General features: G+C 48.5%; 1 protein-coding gene across 1 annotated transcript; it reads right to left on the reverse strand.

The window, feature by feature from the left end:
* Positions 1-205: 205 nt before the first annotated feature.
* SLC22A5 (solute carrier family 22 member 5) lies at positions 206-26,024 on the reverse strand. Its single transcript, XM_052642712.1, has 10 exons — positions 25,632-26,024; positions 19,015-19,118; positions 11,472-11,626; positions 10,131-10,302; positions 8,815-8,941; positions 6,971-7,071; positions 4,920-5,134; positions 3,240-3,422; positions 1,980-2,115; positions 206-1,609 (listed from the first exon to the last, which is right to left on the reverse strand). Exons 1-10 carry the CDS (start codon positions 26,022-26,024, stop codon positions 1,522-1,524), a joined length of 1,674 nt encoding a protein of 557 aa, XP_052498672.1. The 3' UTR covers positions 206-1,521.
* Between the last annotated feature and the right edge of the window lie 711 nt (positions 26,025-26,735).

Raw genomic sequence — 26,735 nt, forward strand, 5'->3', positions numbered from 1 at the left:
GAGTAAACTCCAGGAGTTGGTGATGTCCTGCGATTCATGGGGTCGCAAAGAGTTGGACACAACTGAGCGACTTACCTGACTGAACCAACTGACACAGAGAAAAGTCATGTGAAGGTGTGGTATGACTTACCAGACTGTGAAAATAAAATTTGTGGGCAGTTATTATTTTAAAAAATCATTTATTAAAACATCTTCATTTCCCAAGGCACTTCAGTAGCTTTCACAAAAATACTTTTTTTTTTTTAAACCAGGTGAAGCATATGCTCTAGGAGTACCATGGTAACATATTCAGAAAAGAGAAGACAATTTTACATTGAACACAGAGTATCTCCCAGTGTTAAACCACTTAAGCGAGCAACTCTGAAAGACTGTGAGCACAACTTAACTTTCTTCTTTGTAATTTTTTCCCCATGATTAAGTATCACAAAAGGAACACATACAATGACATAATTTTTGGCACTCAGAGAAGTGCTAGTATAGCTAAGGCTGGCGAGGCCTTGCAGAGGTGGCAACTGCAAACCGTTGCCAGAGTGATTCTGAGATGAAACGAACAAACCATGAAACAAAAGACAAAACCAGGAGGCTGAGGAGCCAGCCTTTCCTAAGTCTATTCTGAAGGGCAAATAACTTAAGGAGAAAAAAGGCATAACAACAAACAACCAACAAATAAAACACAAACAATCAAAATCCACATTATAGTTTTGGGAGAAGAGACAAGTTTGCTTGTCTCTTTCACTGATTTACTTCCTTCAAACCATATGTTAGAAACCATAGTAGCTAGGAGACCTGATTCACACAGCAGTGGAAAACACGTATAGTAGCTTCGGTGATGCATCTCTGTGGGCCCAGACAAGCCCAGTGCTTCGATCAGATGTAAACGAGTCTACCCAGTAGTCTGTCTGAGTGGCCTAAGTGCTCGTGCGTCAAAGCACTTGTCTATGTTCTGTACCTGCTCAGTTTCCTCCATGTTAAATTCTTCTAGCTTTCCCCAGACCTGTGTTCTCCTGCCCTGGGGAAGCAACAATATCCTTTGTAACTGAGAAAGTATGAGAAACCAAACTTCCTGTGAAATTACTTCTCTTCCTCTAAAGGGCACCATTAGAGGGAAACGGGGAAAAGATGTTTCGCGGGGTGGGGGTTGGGGAGGGGAGGACTAGACCCTCAGGTCTATCAGAGGCCTTTTTAGGCTGTCTGAAATTAAAATGTAAATTTAACAAAGGCCTCTCCTATTTTGTTCAGATCCTACTGGTTCCAGTTAGTGGTTAACATCTTAGGAAGTGCCAAGTCCATCACTGTAATGGTTAGGATTTATCCTAAGTTGTCTATCAGTAGCCAGAGTCCCTGGAGAAAGGTAGTGTCTAGGACCATAAGCAGCTGAGTTTGGGTGTCCATCCATGAGCAAGGCAGACACAGCATCCATGGAATCAACAGCAAAGACCTTTGCCACTGAAGGACCAGTGTCTGCACAAGCCACTTCTGATAAGAAAGTCTTTCCTCTTCACTTTCTCACTGGAGGTTGTGTTAGAAGGATGTGCTTTTAAGGACTGTGGGGCTTTCTTCACCATCCTTTAACATCCTTGTGTGGCTTGGAGTCTGTCTGTATTTTATTCTATAAAGACAAGTCAAACAAAAGTTAGTAACAAATCTTAGAAAGATTATCTACCAGTCTCAAAACAAACCCCACCCCCGCCACTGCCATAGCTGAGGTTATCTCACTAAAGGGGGGGAAAAAAAAAGCATATAGCAGATTCTGAAAGGTTTCTCCTTGTCTCTGTACTGTCCCAGAGTTGCTGTTGCTGTGGAGAGGTGCATGAGGACCTGGCGGTCTGGGTCCAGCCAGAAAGAACAGGCGGTAAGCACCTGGACACGTCCGATCCTCTTACGGCTCAACTAGTCCATGGCATTTCTGAGTCCGTGGGGAACTCTCTGCTAGGCCCAGATCTAGCGCATTAACTTTGTGAAGAAGGAGGCCGCCTTACCCTTTGACCCTTAGCATCTGGTCAATGGTATCTGGGAGTGGAGTGCCAAAGGTCTCTGGGAGGAACAAGGTGAGGATGGCTGTCAGGATGGTCAGACTCCCCATGAGAATGTAGGGCAGGAAGCGGTCGTAGGCACCTGTGGCAAAGCAGACAGAGTCCCAAGCTGAGGATGCAATTGGACGTGGTCTCTCCCCCTCCTCTCATGTCTCTGGGACTCTAATGGGTATCACCTGGCTTCTCAGCCTTGGCATCTCCCAGTCTGAGCTGCCATATTGGAATGTGGCACCTAGGCAGATCACAGAACCCAGAGTTGGCACAAACCAGCAGTACCTTGGTGCAGGGGAAGGGTGTAGACTGGAAAGATGGGGCTGGGCCATTTCTATTTGTATTTGCTTTCCTTTTTTTTTTTTGACTACACCCTGTGGCATGCGGGATCTCAGTTCCCCGACCAGGGATCGAATCCACGCCCTCTGCAGTGGAATTGCAGAGTCTTAACCACTGGGCTGCCAGGGAAGTCCCTCCATTCCTATTTCCTAATGCTGGGTTTCCAAGGAACTCGAGGTACTTATCCAGGGACAAGAATAACTCCTCCACCTCTCCAGACGTGTCACAACCCACTTGATTTGTCTTCAGGCCAGGTCAGGAGGTGTTTCTGCTTGTCAGATCTCTGCAGCATGTTCACAAAGTGCTCCCAAGGTGGGGCCACCCCTCCCCAGAGATGTGCCAGCTAGGAATGTGCAGGGGCACTGCAGCTGCTGTGAGGAAATAATTCTGAGAAAGATAAAACTGGGGCCCTGTCACATAAAATGCCATAACGCAGATCTTTGCACAGTGTAAAACTGCTGCGTTGAGTGCTTCAAGTTACAGAGGTTCTCTGTTCATCAGATCTCTTCAGTGGACATCTTTCCCTTCCTATTCCTTTTAAATTCCAAGAAGGGATTTCCCCAATTAAGTACACTGGCTCCCTAGACACGCTGCAATTTCTTAGGACTGGGGAATTATGTTCTCAGGCGGAAGGCCTAGGAAGGCTAAAACAGGCACAAGCCCTCCACTCTTGTCAATTTCTAGCTTGTTTATAGGTTGTTTTCCACATGACTGCTTCCACCACAGTGCGCCTCAATAGGAACCTTCTCCAGGCACAGATCCAGTCTTGGCTGTGTGTACACTTGTTTTCCTGTTGAGCAGTCCCCAGCCCACATTACAGCCAATCAGTGCTTCCACCCCACCCCTCCCATGTGCGCTCTGCCCCGAGGGACTTACCAAGGTAAACGAAGTAGGGAGACAGGATGCTGCCCAGGCGGGATGCTGTGGAGCTGACTCCCACGCCCATGTTCCTGACCACTGTGGGGTACAGCTCGGCCGTGTACACGTAGACCATGGAAAAGGCAGCTGTGACTCCAAACTTACCCACCATCACCAGGACTGTAGCCAAGTAATACAGCTCTGGGGAGGCAAAGGGAGGCTGGTAGGAGGAGGCAACAACCCAAGGTACACTGCTGCTGAGAGTGGGTGGTTTTGTTTTGTTTTTTGCCTGAAACAGACATATTTTCTCTCTTTCTTTCTGGGAAGGGTTGGGCAGGGAAGTTTCTATAACTTCCTATTGTGGGATAAGGGGCTTATGTCCCTCCAACTTGCTTACTGAGAGGAGGCTGGGACTGGCAGCTGTGTGAGGACATTCTCCTCAGCCTAGAGACCACCAGAGTGAGCCCCTCAATAATCCAAAGGAAACTTGCTCCCCAGTCACACAGTCACTGAAGACATGGACCCTCCTGCTGCCAGCACTGTGGAATTATCTAAGGATCTGTGTATAAACGGGAAGTTCAATCATAACTCACTTCATGCTTTCACTCCACTCAACACCTCACAGACCAGCAGACCTTCAGGAATGACCCTCTGATCTGCCCTGCTTGCTGTGCCAATGCAGAGATGCTGCGAGTACCCTGTGGGTCTCCCTGAGCTCTGGTGTGAGCCTCCACATACACCCCTGGGCTCCCAGCCACACTATGCAGAGTGTTGCCAGCCTCAGGGACCCAGAGGTCCCCCGATCCATAACAACTCGGACTACCACCACGGACATGAGGGTCCATAAACCGTTTTGTGAGCTTTCAAAGACTTCACGCCCTTCTGTAGGATACAAAGACGGTTTTACAAATAAACTCCTGCAGCTGGCCTGTGAGAACCGTGCTGCGGACTGATCCTCCCATTTCCCTCCCCTCACCTCTTACCAAACAGTCCAGGCTCATTACCTCCTCAAGGTCTTGGCCTTCGCTTTTTTTTGGCCTGAAATGTTCTGCTTCTAGACTTTTTCCTGGGTTTCTCCATCATTTCATCTGTTGCTACTCAACTGTCCCCTCTTCAGGGACACTGTCTATGACCACTCTATATAAACTAGCTCTCCAATGTCCTTCATTGTCTTTATAAAAGGCAACACTGTCTGTACTATACGAAGCATTTTATTTACTTGTTCACTGCCTGTCTTCCCAACTGGAATGTGAGCTCCAGGAAGACCTGGGGCCCCGCCCAGCTAGTTTACTTCTGCTCCTTAGCCCCAAGCACAGTGCCTCCCCCACAGTAAACACTGCGCAGCTGCTTATTGAATGAATAAATGACAAAGACGGGGCCAGGTTGAAAAGACACAGGGATGGCTCTCTTCCCTCCCCCTCACTCTGCAAAAACCAACATGCACACATTAACTTGGGTAGAAGAGTACCATCAACTGCCAGCCCCACATGGCTGCTGTCCCTCCTGCCCCCAAAGCCAGGCCATGATGACTGTCTGGTCCTGGGAGATACTTTCTCCTGATTTGTTGAACAAGAACACAGATAGGCAGGCAAGCTCTAACGGCATCACTTCATGCTGTTTACTAACTGGGTGAGACAGTGTGGTAGAAACTGAGTGACTCAGTGGATATCTCAGACCGCAGACACGTATGGGACTTACCTGGGGGCACGAGCTGCACGAAGAGAAGAACGCTGCCACCTAGGAAGAGGGCAGTGGCCATGGAGTATCGTCGGGGCAGGTGCCGCAGCAGCAGCCAGGCCAACACATACGCTGGGACTTCAACCACGGCCGAAAGGAAGCAGTTCAGATAGACGTCCCCATGCAAGTTAGGGGTGTCAAGGGAGAGCCCGAAGTAGCCCACTGATATGGTCAGCCTGAAACAGAGTGCCGAGAAAAGCTGGAGAAGCAGCATCCAGGTGCCTCCCTACTGGGCGACTTTTAAAACATCATTATTGCAGGAAATTCAAAACTATCCTCACCAGGAGGGCAGCAGATTTAACCTTGAGTCCTGTTTCTTAGAAACAAAGATAACTTCCCCCAGACCAGGGTACCTTTTGGGTCAGAGTACCTTCAAAGCATTCCAAAGTGTCCCAGCAAAGACATATAATTCAGATAGATTTCCTGTGTTGGAAAAAAAACCAAGACCCAACAACCTGTCAACAGGCCTTTTGACTTTACAAATCCTAAGTTGTGTGTACTCAGCAGTGTCTGACAGAGGAGCTCCTCTGTCCACGGGATTCTCCAGGCAAGAATATTAGAATGGGTTGCTATGCCCTCCTCCAGGGGAACTTCCTGATCCAGGGATTGAACCAGTCTTCTGCATCTTCTTCTTCTCCTGCGTCTTCTCCTGCCTGGACTGGCAGGCAGATTCTTTACCACTGAGCCCCCCAGGAATCCTAAGCTGAAGCACTCAGAAAAGCTTACCTCTCTACTCTCCGAACCTCCCAGATCCAGCAAATGCAGAAGGAGCTCAGGAATGAGTAAAGAGGCAGCTATTAAGTGGGGTGTGGTAAGACTGGTGACATAACATGAAATAAGGAACAGTCACTGGTCGAATATTTAGAGAAAGAGCCCTGGCAGACCCTCTGGAGCGATGAGCCAAGAGACTGGTCAGAAGCAGCTGATCCCAACCCCACCAGACTTGTGAGGAGGAAAGGGAGCTCCCAGTGGGCCATCTGAGTGCCTGTCTCCATCAGACATTCCCTCTGTTGACGGTCAGCACTTTTTGGCAAACCAGACCAACATGAATCAGATTTTTTCTAACTCATCAGCAGGTTGAAGCCACAGCTGCCATAACCAGGGAAGAGGGCTCAAACAGGAGTCCCTGGGAAATCCAGAGCAGGTGGAAAGCCTGGGTGAACCTCAGGACGGGTGACTCACTGCAGGCTGGCAAGTCTGTGGTGCAGGCTGAATGCTGGTTTTGTTTGAGGCCAACTCAGGGGCGGTGTGCTGCCCTGAGGGATCCCGGGCCATTCCTTGGAAATGGGTGACGCATAGTACCCCCCAGGGAGCAACCCAGCTGGTTGCCAAGGCTTGTTGACTCCAGCAATAAGGACTCTGAGATGCAGCCTGCCTTCCTCCCCCACTGCAGGCTCAGGTAGTCACCTGTAATCCCAAGGGTCTGGCCACCGAGCAAACACTCTCTAGGCAGTCAGATGTGTTCTTTCTGATAAGTCACAAATCCCTGCCTGACACACTTGGGGAGATGCCATGTGAGAAGGAACTTGAAGAGGACATGCGGGCCATGGCTCTGCCTCCAGGACAGTCTCCAAACATTCCAGAGGGAAGACTTCCTGCTTCCACATTTCCAGAATGTACATAGCAGCCTCTGTAACCGAAAGGACGTGGAGTCTTCACTTAGAACTTCTTAAAGCCCTCAGCAGTCCTCCTCCGTCACCGTCTGATGCGCTGTTGACAGGAACAACTAAACTGGGGACCCAACATGAGCAGCTCTTCACCTTATGACCCGGCGGGATCCCCAAAGATCCCATATTTTCCTCAAGAGCCCCCACAACAGTTTTTGTACTCCTCTTCTGAGATTCCATTAAGAACCAGGATATGCCCACTTCTTTAATTGCAAGGCACATCTGTGCCACTTTCTGATGACACAGGCTTTCAATTCTGGTCTGAGACATGTCTACAAATGTGAAGCCTGAGAGCTACTGCCAGAAGCTGCGTCTGGAGGCCCCGGGTAGGTCTCACTTACGCACCACAGAATTATGGACATGACGGTGATCATCCGGATGTTCCGGGTTCGAACCAGATCCAGGATGCTGTGGGACTGCTGCTTCTTGGAGCTTAGGTCTTGTAGCTGTGGGCAACAGGACAAGGGTATGGGAGGGAGAGACGGTTGGAGACTTAGAGACCCCAGAACAGACTCGAAACCCTGGCATCTTAGCTTTCTGTGTCTCGGACTTGGGGAGTGGTTCCTGTCTCTTGCTTGAAAAGAAGCGTAGGTATAGAGGCTGTTCTTGGGCTGCAGAAGGCTTCACCAGGCCTTGTCGATAACAAATTAGTGAACAAGAAAGAGGAGTAAAAGTAAGTGACCAGGCTGTAACGCAATGCAGCCAAGGAGGAGGCCTACGCTGATTGCTCTCTCTTAGCACCATCCCGAACCCCGTCAATGGTCACATTCCAGGGAGGCCTCTGAGCATTCCTTCCCAAGCCTGGCTCCCAGCCTTCTGGGTCAGAGAGAGAAACTGGCTGTGCAGTTTATTGATATGATATTTTTTTTAAAAGAATTAATGTTTTTTGGTCCTCCTACCATGTAGTTACTGGTCTACTTCCAAGGAAAAAAAAAATTTCAGATAGAAAAACAGGAAAATTGACCTTGGCTTCACCCAGTGTAACTTCCTATGAAACTTGGCACAGCCAAGGACATTAATAAACCACACGTCTAAACACACTGATGTTGCTTTCTTAAGCAAACCCAGCTTTGGAGTCTGTTTTTCCTGAGTTAGCAGTTCAACAAAAGGTCAACTTTTGACCTAACTGATCCCCTGAAATAGCCTCATTCCTATAAAAATGCCAGTGGATTCATGGGTTCACCAGACTGACCTCTGCAAAGCTACCAAGGCTACCTAACTCAGAAGCCTTCCCTGCCATCTACCCCTTACTGAACTCTGACCAAGTCCTTTCTAGGACATCCGAGTAAGAGCTGGTGCTGGGCCACTTCTTAACTGTGAGGCTGGCAGGGCTGTCAAGTGGCCAGCGGCTTCTTTGCCTCCTCTAGTAACTGGTCTCTCTTTCCCAAGCCTAAACTCTGCATTGGAAGTCAGACTGGCTCGAACGCGCCTTTGCACCCAGCAATATGCTCCTGCTGGCTCTTTTCACAGCCAGGCCCTTGTCTTTGTCAGAGCAGAGACATACTCCAGAACCCCATCAGCCAACAATGACATCTAAGCTCTTCTGGGAGCCACGGGACTGAGGAAAACTGCTCGTTACAGACAGGGTGGAAACACAGGGAACAGGAAAGAGAAGCAAGACCCAGGAATCAGGCAGAGCCAGGAAATTACTCACTGCACGCGAGAACAGGGTTTGCAGGAAGGTGTGAGGTTGGGGGAGGGCGGATGTCGAAAAGGACCTGGCTCTAAGACGATGCTCAACCACTCCCCACTGGTAGGCGGAAGGAGACAGGACAGTTTTAACTCCAAATCTATTTTTGTTTCATATTTTAGGCAGTGCATTTTTTTTTAAATTAGAAACTGCCCAAGGTATAAGAAACAATGATTTCCCAGAATGCCAACTTCATGGAAGACCTATTACACATGAAGAGTTTTTATTATGAAAAGTAATGGTTTAACTGTATCATCACCTAAAAGAGAAGATGTCTACAAAGTATAAAAATCTAAAATCCACAGGAAAGGTAAAGGAATTGAGGCAGCTGGCACCTTCTCAATTTCTGAATTTTAACAGGACCTGCCTTGGGGGCAGCTGGGGCTTGGGCATAGAGAGGGCTGGGCTGCTGTGTAAAGGGAGGGCTTTGGGGCTGTGTGATGCTGCCCTAAAATTGTGGTCACCGGGACCCTCCCACCAGCCCCTGCATGGTGCTCACCTCATTGGAGTCAAAGATGGTTGAAGGTGCAATGATCCCATTGGTTTTGGCAGCCCTACGGATGATCACCTCTGCCTCCTGAAATCGTCCCTGAGAGATGAGCCATCGGGGGGACTCAGGGATGAACCTGGAAGTACAAGAAGCAATCTCACTGAGCCTTCTGTCCCTCAGACCAGGTGGAGCACATGTGGAGGTGGGAAATGGGGTTTCAGAACCAGAGCGAGGTTTGAGGAATGTTTGATACTTCCAAACCAGAAGCTAAGAGATGCACTGTGCTACAGCCAGTAAGTGTGAGCCTCTGATTACACTGGAGTACACAGAATTTACACAGGCCGACACACCCTGATGGGTGGGATTCCTCCCTGGCTGGCCACCTCCCATGTCTGAGGAGTGGTGGTGCCACCTGCTGGACACTAAGTAGACAGGCGTAACGTGGGTTCCTGCAGCCCGGCTTCTGTCATGGGCTGAGCTGGGGCGGGGGGTACACACCTCACCTTGCTGTACTCCCCTGCTTGTTCCTGGCATCCCCAGAAGCTTTTCCACTGGCCTCTGACAGCCTCGTTTATTGTCATCCCTCCCTCCTTGATTTTTCCACTTGACTCTCTATAGGGCACTTGGGTGGATCTTATTTTCTACCTCACCAGGTGGCCCCTGCCCTTGGGTCATAACCAGGACTCATCTGTCTTCTGTGCCCTGTATCTTCTCCCACTTTCCTCTGCAATGTTCTCACATCCATGTGGGCCAGGGACCTCACCATCCCTACCTGCAACGTGGGATTCCCGCCTCAGCTGCATTCTCTTTCTTCGTATGGAATAGCTTTCTCTCTGCTTGTCCAGCTCTATCTTGGAGGCTAAGATGGAGCCTGGCTTCCTCCATCCTGCTACCTGGAGGACTCTCACTTACAACGTGCTATCTCTTCTCTCAGTCCTGTGGCCTGAGGCTGTAGCAGCACGCAACCAGAGCCAGGGCCTAAGCTGTCTTGTCCTGCGGTCTGACAGCTTCCTGGAGGTCATGCTAGACTATAGACTATCGTCTCGCAGCTACTGCTTTTTCCTCTGTCTACACTCCGATCAACCCAGCACAGGGCTGAGAACAAGTCTGTTGATTTCCTGAAGTTGTTTTGTTTTTGGCTTTTCTGTGGATGGAAAAACATTCTGAAAGAACTTAGGATGTGTGGGTTGCTGCTGCCCCCTAGTGAAAGCCAGACAGAAGACACCCTGCTGGTGTCTTCTACAGCCTCATGCCACAGGACCGAAAGAAGAGGGAGCACATTGTAAGTGAGAGTCCTCCAGGTGCCAGGCACAGGGCACACTCACCACCACAGCGCTGCACACAGCACCCCCGGCACCGTCAGTGCCAGCAGCAGCATCCGCCAGTCTCTGATGAAGTAAGCAAACAGTGGCAGCAGCATGTAGCCAAATGCATAAAATATGCACACGCCTAACGTAGAGAATATAATACGAACTGACTTGCCAAGAATTTCTGTTCCTGTTCAAAACAAGGGAGGAGTCGAGTTAGTATTTTAATTCTGGTCATTTCCTTATTCATCTTCTCTTGTGTAATTTTCAACATACAGATAAGGGATCAGGCAGAATTATCTCAAAAGTTTCCAAGCCTTTGGGAGGGACAGGATTCTGACCACCTGCCGCCATCACTTCCTGAAACCCTATGCTAAAGATGCCATGTGGGGCCTCAAATTTAAATCTTCACTGAGGAAGGGTTCATTAAAGGAGAAGTTGCTATTATAGCCACATGTGCTGACTATTGCACTTTTAAGAAAAAATTTTCTATTAAATGTGAAGAGAAACAAATAATCCTTTCAACGATCAACCCAAGGAAACTAATGACCCAAAAGCTAGAGTTAGGGTCCTCTGACCAGTGAAACTGGCAGCTTCTCAGTGAGAGCAGGCCAAACCCTTGCACTGTGGATTATGAATTAAAACCGTGAAGGTCTCGTGACTAAAGCCCACCCCCATCAAGTCATTCTTTTTTAAAAAAGATTTTTAAACAAATGTGGACCATTTTTAAAGTCTTCATTGAATTTTTTACAACATTGCTTCTGTTTTGGGTTTTGTTTTGTTTTGCCCATAGGCATGTGGCATCTTAGCTTCACAACCAGAAATTGAATTCTCACCCCCTGCATTGGAAGGCAAACTCTTAACCACTGGACCACCAAGGATGTCCCTCAATTCACTCTTGCCAGTTAATTTCACTAGCCACTGTGTGTTTCGGAAGAGGCAGTTTTCTTCCTTGGTGAGCCTGCCAATCATAGCCCTTGGTCCTCATGTCATGCCTTCCTCTTTCCTTAGCTACCCCAGCCCTGGGAAATGGCAGGCCCTATTTTTAACAGAAGATGTTTAGGTGAATTCTAGCAAAATGGCCATCAAGTACTAATGAGACCAAGGTGCCACACGTTGGGGGCCAGAGAAGAACTGGAAATCAGCAGTTAGGCTATCGTGCTGCTGGGGACACAAGGCTGGGTGGGCACTTGGAGGACTCCCTTTCCATGCCTCCTAATTGGGTCCACCAAGGATCCCTGGTTGGCATTGGCAGAGACCACCTCCCCGAAGGGACATCACAGCTGTCCCCAGAAAGTGGGTGGTGGGATGATGGTGAAACACAGAATCAAGTACTCAACTCCAAACTGATGGCCATACCCAGGACAAATGCTGCCACATAGTTGGAGATCTGGCCCATGCCTACAAGGAAAAACAGCACGGTAAACATCTCAAAGTTCTTCGAGAAGATCTGCAGGAAGCTGAAGCCTGTCTGCATGCCCATCGTCACAAACAGCACGTTCTTCCGACCAAACCTGGGAAGGAAAGGAGAGTGGCAGAGAACCAGCTGGGAGAAGGCAGCAGGAACGGGCCCCCAAGGGGGGCTTTCCCCGGGGTCATTCAGGGAGGGGTTGCGGACAGTGCTGCCAGGGCACTTGGTGTGGGGGCCGTCCTGGTCTCTCAGTCCCTAGGCTGTTACCACTGCACAGCCTGGGCGCCAGCGTTGCCCAAAAGGCAGTGCCAGAGTTAACACAATGATCACAAGGGACTGAAACACATTCATTATATTTAAGTTCATACATTCATAATTAATATTTTGAAAGAGTTGGTTTACTTTGGAGGATAATGGAGAAACAATTCATTATAGATGAAAACTGTTTAAATAAAGGGGAAGACATTTGTCCTGACTTTTCTATATAAACTATATGAACAGTAACCAGTAACAGATGAGGGAAAGTATCATTTCATAAAAGTATTCCAACTATTAAATGAAACCAAAGTGATAAAATTAGAACATCATCCTTTTACAACTCCCAGTGAATGAACAGATATGGGCATCATGTTTCAGTGACTGCTAACATCATAAAAAGAGACACTTGAACGTTGTATGACTCCTACACTCTTGCCAAAGGGGCTGGATCTGAATCTGACGAAGTCTCTGGATCTAGCTGCAATTTGCAAGAAATGCAGAGAGAAAAAGAATACGTTCAATTGCCCTGTATACCCTCAGCAAAATTCAGACTGGAAAATTCTACAAGTAGAATAGCCCAGGCAAAGAAAAGGATGGAGAACCCCTAGGTTAAAGCAGACTAACAGACATGTAAAAATTTTTAAGTGAGCAAGACTAAACTTGTGTTTAAGGATGCACATTTGGATCATAAAACTACCAAAAACCCACAGGGAAGTGATTATTATAAGTCAAGCTAGTGTTTACTGATAGGTGAGGGAGGCTATTGTCCTTGGGATGGGACAGATGAGTGGGGCTTCCTGGTGGCCAGCAAAGTTCTATTTCTTGACTTGATATTTATATGGTTATTTCCCTGAAATAATTCATTAAATCTCACTTGTTCTGTGTGGTTTTCTATATCTATGTTCAATTTAAAATGTTTTAAAATGTTGTGTTTTTTGGATTTGTTTCATTTCAAAAGCAGTGCTACAGCAAGTACGAACAAGTCAACCTAGTTCATTCAACCTGGCAGATTCAGCTTGAGTCTGGCCAGGGCTAGCAGACACCCATTTTCATTCAATGAATATTTATTTGAACATCTATTATATACTAGTCACTATAAATGTATTTGAATAAGAAAAAAAGACACTGATTCTGCCCTCAGGGAGAGTATAGTGTGTAGCTGGTGAGACAGACAGTGGTCATATTTTAATCACTCTGCTCAGTGTACACACTGAAGCAAGAGTGCTGAAGGATCAAGCATCCTGACCCACAAGGGACCCAACGAAGGAACCTATCCTGACTGCAGGTAGAGGCTGGGGACTTGGGCATTCAGGGGAGGTCTCCCTGAAGATGGGGCACCAAGATCAGACCCAAACGTAAAGCAGTTGTTGACAAGAGGGAGTAGGGGAGAGTGACCAAGCTTTTGATGATATATATTCACAGTACAGTGGGGGAGGTCAACATCAATCCTATGATAACATCTTTTATTTTATTTCTGATAGGCAGTGTGCAGCCAAGGCACAAGGAACCAGTGTAATAATGTAAACCAGACACCCTGAGGAGGTCACCTGTGTGGTCAAGGAAGGCCGTGGCATGGGGGTGGGGGTCCGGGAATGTTTTACTGTGACTATGAGAAGAGCACGTATAACTGTGGTTGGAGGGGCAAGATGAACACACGCGAGGGGCAGCTGGTCAGGAGGAGACTGCAGAGGGTGCCAGGGGGCCAGACTGCACAAGGCCTTCAGCCACGGTAAAGAGTTTGGTGCTTCTCCTCATTACAACAGGGTTTTGTTGTTTTTGATGATACTGGCATCTAGTAAATAGAGGCCAGAGATGTTCTGAACATCTGAAAATACCCACGATAGTCTCCCACAACAAAACAGTCTCTGGGACAAAATGTCAACAGTGCCGAGCTTGAGCAACCCTAGCCTAAAACGAGACTCCCCTGCATTGTTCTGTAACAATAGCGCCCTGCATGCCAACCAAGGGGTGGGGCCTCCCTACCCTGCTCTCCCCTCCCAAGGGCTCCCTGGAGAGTAGTGAAGAGGACAACTCCGGGAGCCCTTCCATTGCAACAATCCTTGGCAATCTGGGTTTGGGGCTCAAAACAGTCACTTTTTAAAAGAAACATTTGTCTGTTTTTATTCTTTGATATTATATTTACGTGTAAACAGCACATTTGTAAAATACAGAAAAGCACAGAGAAGAAAATAAAAATCAGCTATATTCTCTCACAGCCACTAGCATTTTTTTTTTCTTTATTTTTCTAAATTGAAGTATAGCCAGTTTACAATGTTGGGCTAATTTCTGCTGTACAGCAAAGTGACTCAATTATACACATATAGACATTCTTTTTTCCTCTTCTTTTCCATTACGGTTTATCCCAGGAGATTGGATATCGTTTCTTGTGCTATACAGTATTCAACAGGATATTGCTGTTTATGCATTCGAAACAGAACAGTTTGCATCTACCAACCCCAACCTCCCAGTCCATCTCTCCCCACCTCCCTCCCCCTTGGCAACCGCAGCTTTGTTCTCTGTGAGTCTGTTACTGTTTTGCAGATAGGTTCGTTTGTGTCATATTTTAGATTCCACATATAAGTGATATTGTACGGTATTTGTCTTTCCTTTTCTGACTTATCATTTAACGTGATAATATCTAGTTTCATCCATAATGCTGCAAATGGCATTGCTTCGTTCTTTTTTACGGCTGAGCAGAATTCCATTGTACACATGCGCCACACTGCCTTTATTCATTCACCTGCCAATGAACATTTAGGCTGTTTCCATGTCTCTGCTATCGTGAACAGTGCTACTATGAACACAGGGGTGTACGTACCTTTTTGAATTACGGTTTTATCCAGGAGTGGGCTTGTTGGTCATGTGGTAGTTCTATTTTTAGCTTTCTGAGAAACCTCCACACTGTTCTCCATAGTGGCTGCATCAACTTACATTCCTACCAACAACGTAGGAGGGTTCCCTTTTCTCCACACCCCCTCCAGCATTTCTTTTTTTTTTTTTCCTTTCCCAGCATTTGTTATTTGTAGACTTTTTAATGATGGCCTTCTGACTGGTATGAGGTGATACTTGTCACTGTAGTTTTGATTTGCAAGAGAGGCTCACTTTTAAAATCTGTCAACAAAAGGTTAAACACACACATGTCCACAAAAATAAAAAATATCAGCTACTTCTTCCCTAGGGTTGTGCCTCCCTTATAATTCTGCACCTAAAGGTAATTCAGTGACATCAGATAAAATGCTTTGGCAACCCAGGATTATTTTATTGCTCTTGACTTTTAGGCTTATTCATATTCCTGAAAGGAGTCCTATAAAAAGTTACTGTTGATATCACAGACAACACTGTTGGCATGAATGCACTGCTCTAAGGCAATCTGTTAGGCTTAGGTTTTTGACCTGGCTCACTTAGGAGAAAACTGTCCACCCCACAGAGCCTTGGGGCCACCCAAGGGGGTGCAGACAAGCTTGAGGGGTGGTACAAGGAGCTAAAGGCAGATGCCACACCCAGAACAGCCACATTTTTGGCTATTTCATTTACTGGACTTAAAGGATCCTACTTAAAAGAAGAAGTCTGGCAGCAAAACAACTTTTTTAAAGGTTTGAGAAGCACTGTACTAGCCCTTCTGAAGAATAAGGTAGTCTTCACCACAGTCACTAACTTTGTTTCTATTGTTTCCTTGGGAGCAGATCTTTTGAAACTTAAACACTTTCCTCAGATCATCACGGTGTTGCATGGTCATCAGGCTCCGAAGCTGACCCACAATGATCTACCTATTCTATGACACAGCTGACCAGAGAAATGCACTGGGTTTCAACTCTGAAACTGGGGTACTTCCTTCTAGTTTTTCACATCAAGGTAATTACGCTGAGTCTCAGCTGCCACCCCACCCTGTGAGGAGGAACTCCCACTTCCGCTCCAGGAAGGCCTCTAAGCTCAGTCCACGGCATGCCCTCCTCTCACTCTACACTGTTCCCATCCACTTTCCGGGCTTTGATGAGGGTTCTGTGAACTGACAATTCCCAAATGTCTTTCTCTAGCCCAAACCTCTCACGGAGCACCCTATCCATACATCCAGCTCCATACTCAATTACTCCTATGAGACCCGAAGTCTCATAGTCACCCTGAATTATGTTCAAATGGAACTCAGTATCTTCTCCTACAAGCCTGATCCTCTTCCACAGGGCTTTGTCTTCAGGAAAGGCATCACCATCCACACAGTTGTGCAGGCCAGGAGTCTCCCTCCCCTCACTTCTTGTGTGCACAGAGCTAAGTCCTGTTGGTTTTACCTGCTTCCACTCCTCTCCGTGTTTACCGCCTTCAGCCTAGTCCAAGTCACCTTCATTTCCTGTATAAATTATTGTGATAACCTCTCACTTGGTCTTTCTGCCATCCCTCTTCCTTCCTTTCAATCCTTTCTCCACCAAGTTATCAAACAACTTTTTTTAAAAAATGCAAATCTGATGACATCACACTCTCAAAAGCTCCACCCTGCTATGTGCTAAGCCCAGCCTGCTCTTCTGCTTGGGACCCAGCCTGCCTCACTGCTGTGTCTCTATTCCACTCTCCACACCACCCCAGAGCACTGTCTCCAAGCTTCTACAGTGTACCATGCCTTTTCTTGAGTCTAGGCTTAAGCACTCTCAGCTTTCCTGCACAGAACACTCTTTCCTCTCTCCATCCCTTTAGCTGGCTAATGCCTACTCCTTTTTCAACCCTTAGCACATGGTTCATCATCTCAGGCCTCCTCTGTCATACCCTCTCTGAGTACCTTGTACTTCTCTGTATCACCTACCATCACAAAGGGTAATAAGTACTTCCCTCAATTCATTGTTTACTACATTCTGCCTTGCTAGAAGGCAAGTTCTAGAAGAGTGGGCACCTGGAATAGTAGTTCACAGGAAACAGAGGATCAGGACTCTCTGGGCCCTAATCCTAGCCCTGCCACTTGCCAGCTATGTGACTCTGGGCAAGTCATTTAATTCCTCTGGGCTTCATTTCTCCCATCTGTAAAATGAGAATAATAATACTTCCTGCATCATAGGGTTACAAAGATTAAATTATTTGTTGTTTCTTTGTACAGTACTTGTAAGAGTGAATGGCACATGTTAGAAGCTCCGCATGTATGTATGTATTTATCTGTTTATTCATTTACTTTGACTGTGCTGTGCAGCTTATCAGATCTTAGTTCCCTGCCCCGACTAGGAACTGAACCTGTGACCTTGGCAATGAAAGTGCAGAGCCCTAACCATTGGGGAATTCTCAGATGCTCTGTGTTTATTAAGTAAATGTAAGTAACTAACCAATGTTTGCTGTAGGTTACGAGTTCTCTTGGGTCGGGTAGCTGAGTCATAGAGTAAGTGTATATTCACCTTCAGTAAATACTGCTATGCTCTCAGTGTATTTATAAAGGATAAACAGGGGGAAAAAAAGCTTCATTTAAATATGTATTTAAGTATGTAAATGTTGAGATATCTTAGTTCCCCGCCCCCAGTAGGAACTGAACCTGTGAGCTTGGGAATGAAAGCACAGAGTCCTAACCACTGGATTACCAAGGAATTCTCAGATCCTCTATGTTTATTAAATAAATGTAAGTGACTAACTGATACTTGCTGCTAGGTTAAGAGTCTGGGGAAGCAAAGGCCTTTCCCCTAAAGGAGCAAGTTTCTCAGGCTCATCTAGTCAGTGGTCACAGCCTACTTAACTCTTTAATGCTTACTGGTGACTGTGGGAATTTGTCCCTTTCAAAAATTACTAGATTACACACTGGAAAAGACGAATCTAGTGAAAAATGCACATATTTCTTTTGAGGAAAGACTTCTCAGGTAAAGATATTAATCCATAGATGCAATATGCCCAAACATCCCTCTGCATGAAAGCTACAGGGTAAAATGGCTGTGTTCTCAAAGCAGGATGACATCCTCAGCTTGAACCTCTCTATGAGAGACTCCCCCTGCTGGGAGGATGCTGGGACTCCTCTCCACTAGGTGATCCACTGTGGCCAAGGACCTTGCTGAAGGCTATTCTCCTTGCCACAGGCTTCTCTCACAGACCCTGAAGTCCTGAGATAGAAAAACACAATATCATGAACCCCTCTTTGAATATTGTGGCAACTCTAGAACTTTCTCCAGAAAAATGCTCGCATACAATCTCTAAAATTTTGTAGGTAATCTCCAGAGGAGAGGATCTCCCTAAGGCCCAGACCTTGAGTCAAGAGCCCTGGAATTATACAAATCACCTGCTTATGGGTTGAAAGAGCACACTTCCTGATTGCTGTGAAGTACCATAACCACAAGCCTGTTAGCTAACTGGAATCAGCCCTGTGGACATTAGAGTTCTGCCCATCACACTGCCATTGGCTAGTGAGACCTCCTCTTACCTTGAGGAAAGAGTGATGGTTTTTGGGAACACAGAGGCAACTGTCTATGGAATGCCCTAAGTCAAGGCTATGGTTTTTTCAGTAGTCATGTATGGATGTGAGAGTTGGACTATAAAGAAAGCTGAGTGCTGAAGAATTGATGCTTTTGAACTGTGGTGTTGGAGAAGACTCTTGAGAGTCCCTTGGACTGCAAGGAGATCCAACCAGTCCATCCTAAAGGAGATCAGTCTTGGGTGTTCATGGGAAGGACTGATGTTGAAGCTGAAACTCCAGTACTTTGGCCACCTGATGTGAAGAGCTGACTCATTGGAAAAGACCCTGATGCTGGGAAAGATTGAGGGCAAGAGGAGAAGGGGACAACAGAGGATGAGACGGTTGGGTGGCATCACTGACTCGATGGACATGGGTTTGAGTGGACTCTGGGAGTTGGTGATGGACAGGGAGGCCTGGCGTGCTATGGTTCATGGGGTCACAAAGAGTTGGACATGACTGAGCAACTGAACTGAACTGAACTGAACTGAAGATCTACAATACAGCTCATGTGTTTGTGTGTGGTGTCTCCCTCTCCTAATGAGTGAAGACACCAAAGAGTTACGCTTACCTAGGGAAGGCCAGCCAGGCGCCACAGAAGTGAATCAAGGCATATTTCCTGGTCAACTGGATCATGGATACACTCAGCTGAGGTTGTTTTGCTCAGCAAGCATCAGTGAGAGGAGGCTGCTGACTCTCCTTACTGGAAATGGAGTCTATAGTATTGACGTGCCTTCCCTCTTTTCAAACACCCAGCCCAGGCTGAGAGGACACTACCTGGCTCTGTGCTGGGGGCCCCAGCAGCTGCAGGAGACAGATACCCACCTTACCTGTCTGAGAGCTGACCCGAAATGAAGGAGCCCATCAGCACACCCACGAAAAACAAGGAGATTGTGAGCGGGGCCTTCCAGTCATCCTTACACACCAGGTTCCACTGAAAGAGAGAGGGATGTATTACTTCTTTTTAAAAGTGCTGTAAATGTTCAGCTTCTTGGAAAATGAAATCAGAACATCCCATATCCCTGCATGCTTTGTTTACATGACCGCAGGGGTGTGTGAGCTCACTAAGGCAGGTGATAGCCCATCGGGCAGCAAGGCATGGCACAGGTTTCCCCTCAATGGAGAGACTGGCCATCTTGTTTTTCACAGCTTTTAGCCTCATTGTTTTGTTATCAGTTTCAGGAGGGGAGACAGGCAGGGAGCAGGTACTCTGCCCACATGCCAACCAAGGAGGAAGGGCGAGGCTTCACATGGTCACTTCTAAGGAGCTGGGCTGAAGCTGGGACTGTGGGTGGAGCAGGCAACCTCTCAGTGGGGTCCAGGCCATCGGCAGGGATGGCATATGAGTGGTTCTGGAGCAGGGCTCTGCAGCTCCAAGGGTCAAGGCATCCAGCAAGGAGATGCAGCCAGAAGGCCTAGTATGCACCTTCTGGATCTTTTCCTTCAGCTCTGCTCAGGTCCTGACTCTGGGCCAATTACCCCTGGCTCCTGCTGACATTTAGAGCTGGTATCCCTGATGCTGTGCCAACATACGGCCCAATTACAGCCAAGAGATCTGAGCTGGGAGCCAAGAAGCTGGGTTGTAGCTCCTACTCTGTTAACTAGTTACCCAACCCCATCGTGCCTTAATCTCCCCATTTATGAAACAGTGATTGGGGGACAGAACAGGTTGCAGTGCTTGGTTCCCAGAACCTGGTGTAGAGTTTCACCCACAGTTGGCATGGGAAGAGATGTGTGGGCATGGGGAAGCACTGAACACTCACAGATGAGATTGCTCCAACCTAACAAGGGCCAAGAGAAGGATGAGAAACCAAAATAGGAAGCTTGCTGGTTCCCAGAAAAATGTTTCCCAAAACAGAGAGATGGTGCTCTTAATAACCAAGAAGGCCACCTTCCATGGAATTCAGCCCCTTGCTTGCCCGGTGACAGGCTGCAGGCCTGCCCTCCATGGATCCTGTTGGCTCCTGGGGAGTGCGCGGCTTCCAAGAAGAAAGCATCTCTTCCAGGTCAAGGTCAGAGGGAAAAACAAGTCTGCTTCTCAGCCCTGCTGGGCAGTGCATGCAGAAAGCCTCCAGGCACCTCAGAATGGGTAGAAGGGCAGCCCTCAGGATGGATCAAGAACCCCTGCAGAAGATGACAAGGCTCACTCAGCCGCAAGCTGGCTCTCCGCTCTGGAGCAAGCCTGTGCTTTGGTTGGACTGAGAATGGGTGGTGATCCCCACTCCAGGAAGAGTTGGGGGTCACCAACTCGAGTCTAGAGGAAGCCCAGACTAGCAGGAGACAGCAAGGAGCACTAAGGCCCAAACGTTCAGGCAATGGCAGCCTTCTCATCTCTGCAGTCTCAGTGGTGCCAGCACCCAGATACCATCTTCCTTCTAGGAAGGTGCGTGCTCCTGGGGCAGCTGCCATCCAGACACGGCTGCTGAAGTCAGGATAGGAGCGGCAGGGAGTTAGAGCTGAGGGACTCGGTGAGGGGGTGCCAGCCTCTGGGTGCTAGACAGAGCTTCAGGGCTAGATTATGATTATGGTCACAACTGAATGTGATGGGATCTATTCCCAGCTAGCAGGCACTACTTTTGTAGTGACAGAGATTTTAAAAAAGACTGAATAGAGTCATTAGCTGCTTCTCAATAGGTCTCTCATGAGAGCTGGGGTCTGATACAGCTGAGCCGGACTAGAAGTCCAGAGGGGCTTTTTCAATGAGTTCTGGAGTGGAACCTCTAACCCCCCACCTCATGTCGGGCCTCCCAGTATAGGCTTCTAGAGACTTCTCGACTCGCAAGGCCAGATGTTACCTGAAACCAGGTCAAACGATGCTCTGCAGGAGATAAGGTGACTGTAGTGCTCATTATGTGGATCCCCAGAGCATCTCTCCGGCACCCCCACCGTTCAGTGTCCTTACTCTGGGCAAGCATGTAACTACCTGAAGTAACTGGGCTCTTCATCTACTACCAACATGTCTTAACAATTCTCATGGCCTGGCTCTGGGCCCTCCAAAAGCAAGCATGGGCTAACAATTCCTTCCTACTGGCCACAAGGGCCCTGTATATAGGGTCAGGAAAGGTACTAGGTTTCAAAAAATGGACAGAAGGGCGAGCATGGACTAGGTTCCACCCAGCCAACCCAACCCACCCACCTGGCAACCACCAGATGGACTGCAGCGGGCTCTAAGACTTGGCCTGACCCCTCTAAGGAGGGGTGGGATGAGAAGCCCATAGAGTCCAGGTTATGACCCAAGGTTTGCTGTCTTTACAGCAAAAAGAATCTAGTATCTCTATACTGAGTTCCTGGCTTGGCAGCCGTGACTAAGGCAGCTACAGATCAGCTCACTGGAGACGCCACCTGGTATGAAGGAGGAACTGTATTGGCTGATGATAATAGGTATTAACCTTAGAATTAAATGTGTAGGTTTAAGATTTATGTCATGAGCCTGGCATTATTACCCCTCAGCTGGGTGAGCTATTAAAGCAGGAGCAAACTGAGGGAAAAAAAAAAAAAATCTGAGAGTAACCCTGGCAAGGGGCCTAGGCTTGCTACCCTTCCTGGTTAGAAATGTGCCTTTCTAGTGGTGATGGCTTCTTGGAGATAGCTTATATATATAAAGCTTTTAAAATTACATACTTTAGTTAGGCACAGTTTGTTTTATGTAATTTATACCTCAATAAAGCTGTTTAAATTTTTAAAAAGAAACAGAACTGTGTCTCTTGAATGCAGCATGTAATTGGTGCTACTTCTCAATTATGGGAAGCACAGAGATGATGTAGTTCCCTGGGACTAAATGTTCTTACCTGTGAAATGACTGGAAGAATAAAGTGATAGAGCCTGTGCCCACAGGGCAGAAGCTCTTTCCTAAGATGTACCTAGCCTGACTGCACCAGTGGTCAAACACACTGGTAAGCACTACCTGTTACTGAAGGCCATGCAGTCCTACACACATTTCATCCTGCCTCCTGTTGCAGTTAATGGTGAATCCTTGACCCAGGGCTGTCAGGGCAAGGACAAGAATTTGAGACCACATCCTCTAAAAGCCTGGCAGAGCCCTGCAGCAGAGAGACTCAGTACCTGTTTGATACCTAGGTGAATGAGTGACTCGATGGATAAAGGACTGTTAACCTTCCAAACCATACTGTCCCTTGGGCTTCGTCCTTGGGCTTGGCTGCCCAAAGCCCAGATGAACCCTGAACTTCATTCTTAAGAACAGATTATTTTCCTTTCTCCCTCATCCCTTCTCTGTGTCAACTCTCAGAACTTTGACCCAGGGTGTTGGTTCTCAGCTAGCTAGAGTCTCAGTCTGACCGTTCACAGTCAGATGGGTCTGCTGTGACTGTATGTACACAGGGGCCCTTAGGGATTTGCCATGAGCTGCAGGGGCAGGGAAGAGGGCCCGCACTTCCCTAGAGTGAGGCAAGTCAGAAAGGCAGAGCAGTGAGGCACTGGCTCCAGGTCTCCTTAGTCTCCGCACCCTATAGTCAGTCAGCCCGGGGCCTGCCTCCCCAGTTGATGTAGCTTTTTCTTTAGGTGGATGTGGAGATAACAGTGGGTGTTCTCCTATTTTCTAAGACTATGCACTTAAGAGATAAGGCTGATGGAAAAGCTGGTCGAGAAAAAGAGGCTTTCCAGGACGACAGGGAGTGAGTAAGAGTGTTGCCAAAGGCCGGGGCAGGGGTCTTCTGGGAAGCAGAGACTGGCAAGGGGAAAGGGGACCCAGAGAACTGCTGGATTTTTGGCTGAAGAGACTCTAACTCATGAGTGCCGGGGTAGCTAGACATTTCCAAAGGAAAACTCTACAGCCACAGGCTGTGCTATGGCAACACCAAAAAGCAGGTGACCCAGGCAGCCTGAAAAATCACCCATGTTCCCAGAGAAGGAGGCAGTGCTGGGCCAAGGAACACTCAGGGATTGGAACGCCACTGCACAGTGGAGTGGCTGATGCCCCAGCACCCCTGGGGTGACGGAAGGGCTACAGAAGGGTTCAGCCTAGAAGCTCACGAATCACCTATTCCAGAAACATGGGAGAACAACCTCTTTCACCTTATAAACAGTGTCCCCTTCTTTCTGCCAATCCCAACACCTTGCTGCAGATCCACACGGGCACAAGCCCCAGTCTCCGGAGTGGGGGGTTACATTTACTTTGAAATATTCCACTTAATGCTTTTTGACCACCCTGAGTTTCTCTTCTATGAGTTAAACCTGTCCTTTTCTTCTTCAGTTCTCCCACGGTGGAGAAGATTTTAAAATTATTCACTAATTCATTCAACAAAAATGTTCATCCAGCATGTTAATCTGCATCCAGCATCAATGTCAGGATTTGCAAGATATAGGGCACCACAAAGTTTAGTACTATGTGTGCACTCAACTCCAACAAAGAAAAAAAAAAATCAAACAGGAAACCGGGGGTTTTCATCTTCTGCTGAAAAACATGAATAGGAATTTCATACCCGTGTACTTACAAATACCTCTAGGCATGATTTGGGGGAGAGGGCAGGCTTGAAGACATTTAACAGGCACAGGACTAGCTGCAGTGGTCAGCCGGGCAGGTCCGATTGAAGGAAAATGGGCCTTAGAAAAATGGAGCCATCAGAATGTTAATGTAACAGCTTCCAACAGTGACTGTTCACCGGAAGAGAATGAGCAGCCTTGAACCTAAAAGTCTGGCATACCAGCATCCTGAGACAAAGAGCTAAGTAATGTATTAATCTTGCCTCCCTGCAAAGACTGTCAACCTGGAAGTAGGTGAAAGGGCACAGAGCTCTTATGAAACTGTTTAGACAGCTAAAGAAACAGCCTAAATATACAAAAGGAAAGGCTGATATTGGTAGCAACATAGCTCAAGGACCCTTCTGGAACAGTTTGCCTTTGGGAGCTCATCAGTGCCATCACTGCTCTCAGCCAAAGGTAGGGTGGGAACAGCAAAGAAAGAGCAAATGATTAGAGTAAGTCAGAAACATTAGGGGTTAGGGCAAAGTCTTAAGAAATACCACTAGCTGCTCCTGACTTCACTGCCTTCTCCTTCCGCAGGCAGCCAGATGCAGAATTTGCAGGGACTTCTAAGTCATGGAGTATGGCTTCCCCTCCGTGGTCTTTGCCTGCAATCTGAGGGACAGCCTCTACTTTCACAATGCTCACTGGCTTCCAGGAGGGTGCCAGACTCGCTCGGGAGGCTAGGATTGAGGGTTTGTGATGACCGGAAGTTTTAATACTTGGTGCACGCTTCGGCCACAGGTCAGTCAACTACCTCCAACCAGTGCCTGTTCTCTCAAGCAGCAGTGCCTGAGGACACCGGAATGGTGTCACTTGCTGAGATCCCAGTGGGGCTCTTCTCACACTCCTACTACACACATGTGGAGTAAGGAGGCACAGATGCTGGGGACATCAAATGTCCAAATATACAAAACACAACACACACACAAGTTTGTTGCGGCAGCACTCATACTACCTTGAAGGGTGACAACCCCCAGGAGCAACATACACACACAGTCTCCAGAACCCATGTAAGCCTCCATGAGGCTCCAGTAGGGTTCGATGCCATACCAGGAGCTATGGACCATTCCCTTCAGCCTCTTCCCTGTGAATCCTGACCTTATGTCAGGTTGTGTCTTGCTGTTCCAGACTTTGTCTCTGTTGAACTATACACCCCAGACTCATCGACAAGCCTCCTTCCCCAAGAAGCCTTCCCTACTCCTCAAACCCCTGTTCCTGACACTCAGTGAACCTGGGCACCCAAGAGTCTTTCAATAAGTGCTCTTTTCAATGTCCTGCTTGCTCAGTTCTGCTGAGACTACACAGAGTCAGAGTGCCAGAGCTGGAGTAAGATGCAAAACAGAACCACATGCATCCATAAATATCACATCATACATCCAGCTTTAATGACTACAAGGTCACTGGGGATAGAAAAGGACACCCAAAAGGAAAATCCAAGGGACTGGGGAATGAGAAAGGGTTTCCCCCTGTTTCCGATGAGCTAAGGCTGCATGCTTTAACTAAATGTGGGTAAAGTGATTTCCTTAGAATACCCTAAAACATTCCAGGTCAAGAAATCACTCCAAATGGATCTTCAGATGCACAGAATCCTAAAAGACTAATGATAACTGACCATGAGTAAAAAGTAAACAATTTTTTATGGGGAATGACTGACTACTCAGTATCTTAGAGTATTTACAAGGAATTGCCAGGGCCTTCTTGGCTTCCTCTCCAAGGTAGCTAACAAGGATGGGTGGCCAGACTGACAACCGTGCTGCGATGGCCACCATCTCTCTGGAAGTCACCAGGAAAAGTGCTCCTGAGCCACCTGGCTGGAGGATGTCCGTCACCAGCATGTAGTGAGTCCGCGGAGAGGGAGTGACAGCATCCAGCACGCACCTTGGCGGGTGGAGTGCGCGACTTGAAAGACACTGAAGGTCCTGCCTACGTCTAGGTCTCAGGCCCTGGGCGCGGAGCTGGTACCCACCTCGGTGACGATGGTGGACAGGTAGATGTCCTGGCTGAACTCCCAGCCATCCAGGCAGCCCTCCTGCTCCAGCTGCTCCAGGTCCACATCGCGCCCGGGCTCCAGCCCGAGCGCCGAGAAGTTGACGATCGTGGCGAGTCGGTAGCGGCGGCAGCTCTGAGGCACCTCGCGGCCGTCCTGCAGCCGCACGGGGACACTGTGGTTGCGCCATGCGCTGCTCAGGTTCGCGGTGTCCGGCACCCGGCAGTGGTGTTCCGGGGTCGCCGTAAAGAACACGGACGACAGGCCATTGAAGCCGTTGGGGATGATGCTGGCGCTGAGCAGGAAGAAGATGAGGCGCTGAAAGGGCCCCCACTCGCCCAGGAAGGCGGTCACTTCGTCGTAGTCCCGCATGCTGTCTTCAGCTGCCGGCGCGCGGCGCGCCGCCCGCAGCCGGGGGTCGGAGGACGCGGCGGCGCGCGGGGGCGGAGCGTGGCGAGCCTGCGCGCGTGCGCGGCGGATCCCCACGACGCGACCGAGTCAGGTTCGGAGCTTGGGGCCGGTCCGCTGACTGAACAGGTTCGCAAGCTCCTGCCGCGGTCGCGGCCGAAGCCACTGGCCTTACATAGTGCGCGAGGCCGGGGCGGGCTCAGGGCCTGAGCCGCCCAGCCCGCCCAGCCCGCCGGTGGTGCGGCGTGGACGGGGGTGGAGCTGGACCGCGCGTGACGGCGGTGGGCGGGCCCGGGCCGCCGGCGCACCTGGGGCTCCGGCGGGTCGCTGCCCCCGGGCGCTCTCGGTCTCCGCTCGCCTCCGTGGGCCAAGCCCTGAGGTTTCAGCGGAAGGAGGCCTCGCTGGGCCGAGGAAGGCCGCGAGACTTGTGACCTCGCCGGCGTCTGAGGCCAAGCTCGCTGGCCCGGCGCGGAGCCCGGGGAGCGCCCGAGTGGGCGAGCCGGCGGCTCGGCTCAGGTGTTAAAAAGACTGCAGCGGCCCTTCCCCCACCCCTCCCTTTACAGAGGCCTAAAGGGCTAGGTGACCAGCCCAGGGTCTCGTAGTTAGTGTGCTGCCCTTGACACCGCCCATTTTTGTAAAAGAGACCGTGATTATTTTGAAACCGGAACCGTTAAC

This window comes from Budorcas taxicolor, chromosome 7 (genome assembly GCF_023091745.1).
Source record: "Budorcas taxicolor isolate Tak-1 chromosome 7, Takin1.1, whole genome shotgun sequence".
NCBI lineage: Eukaryota > Metazoa > Chordata > Mammalia > Artiodactyla > Bovidae > Budorcas > Budorcas taxicolor.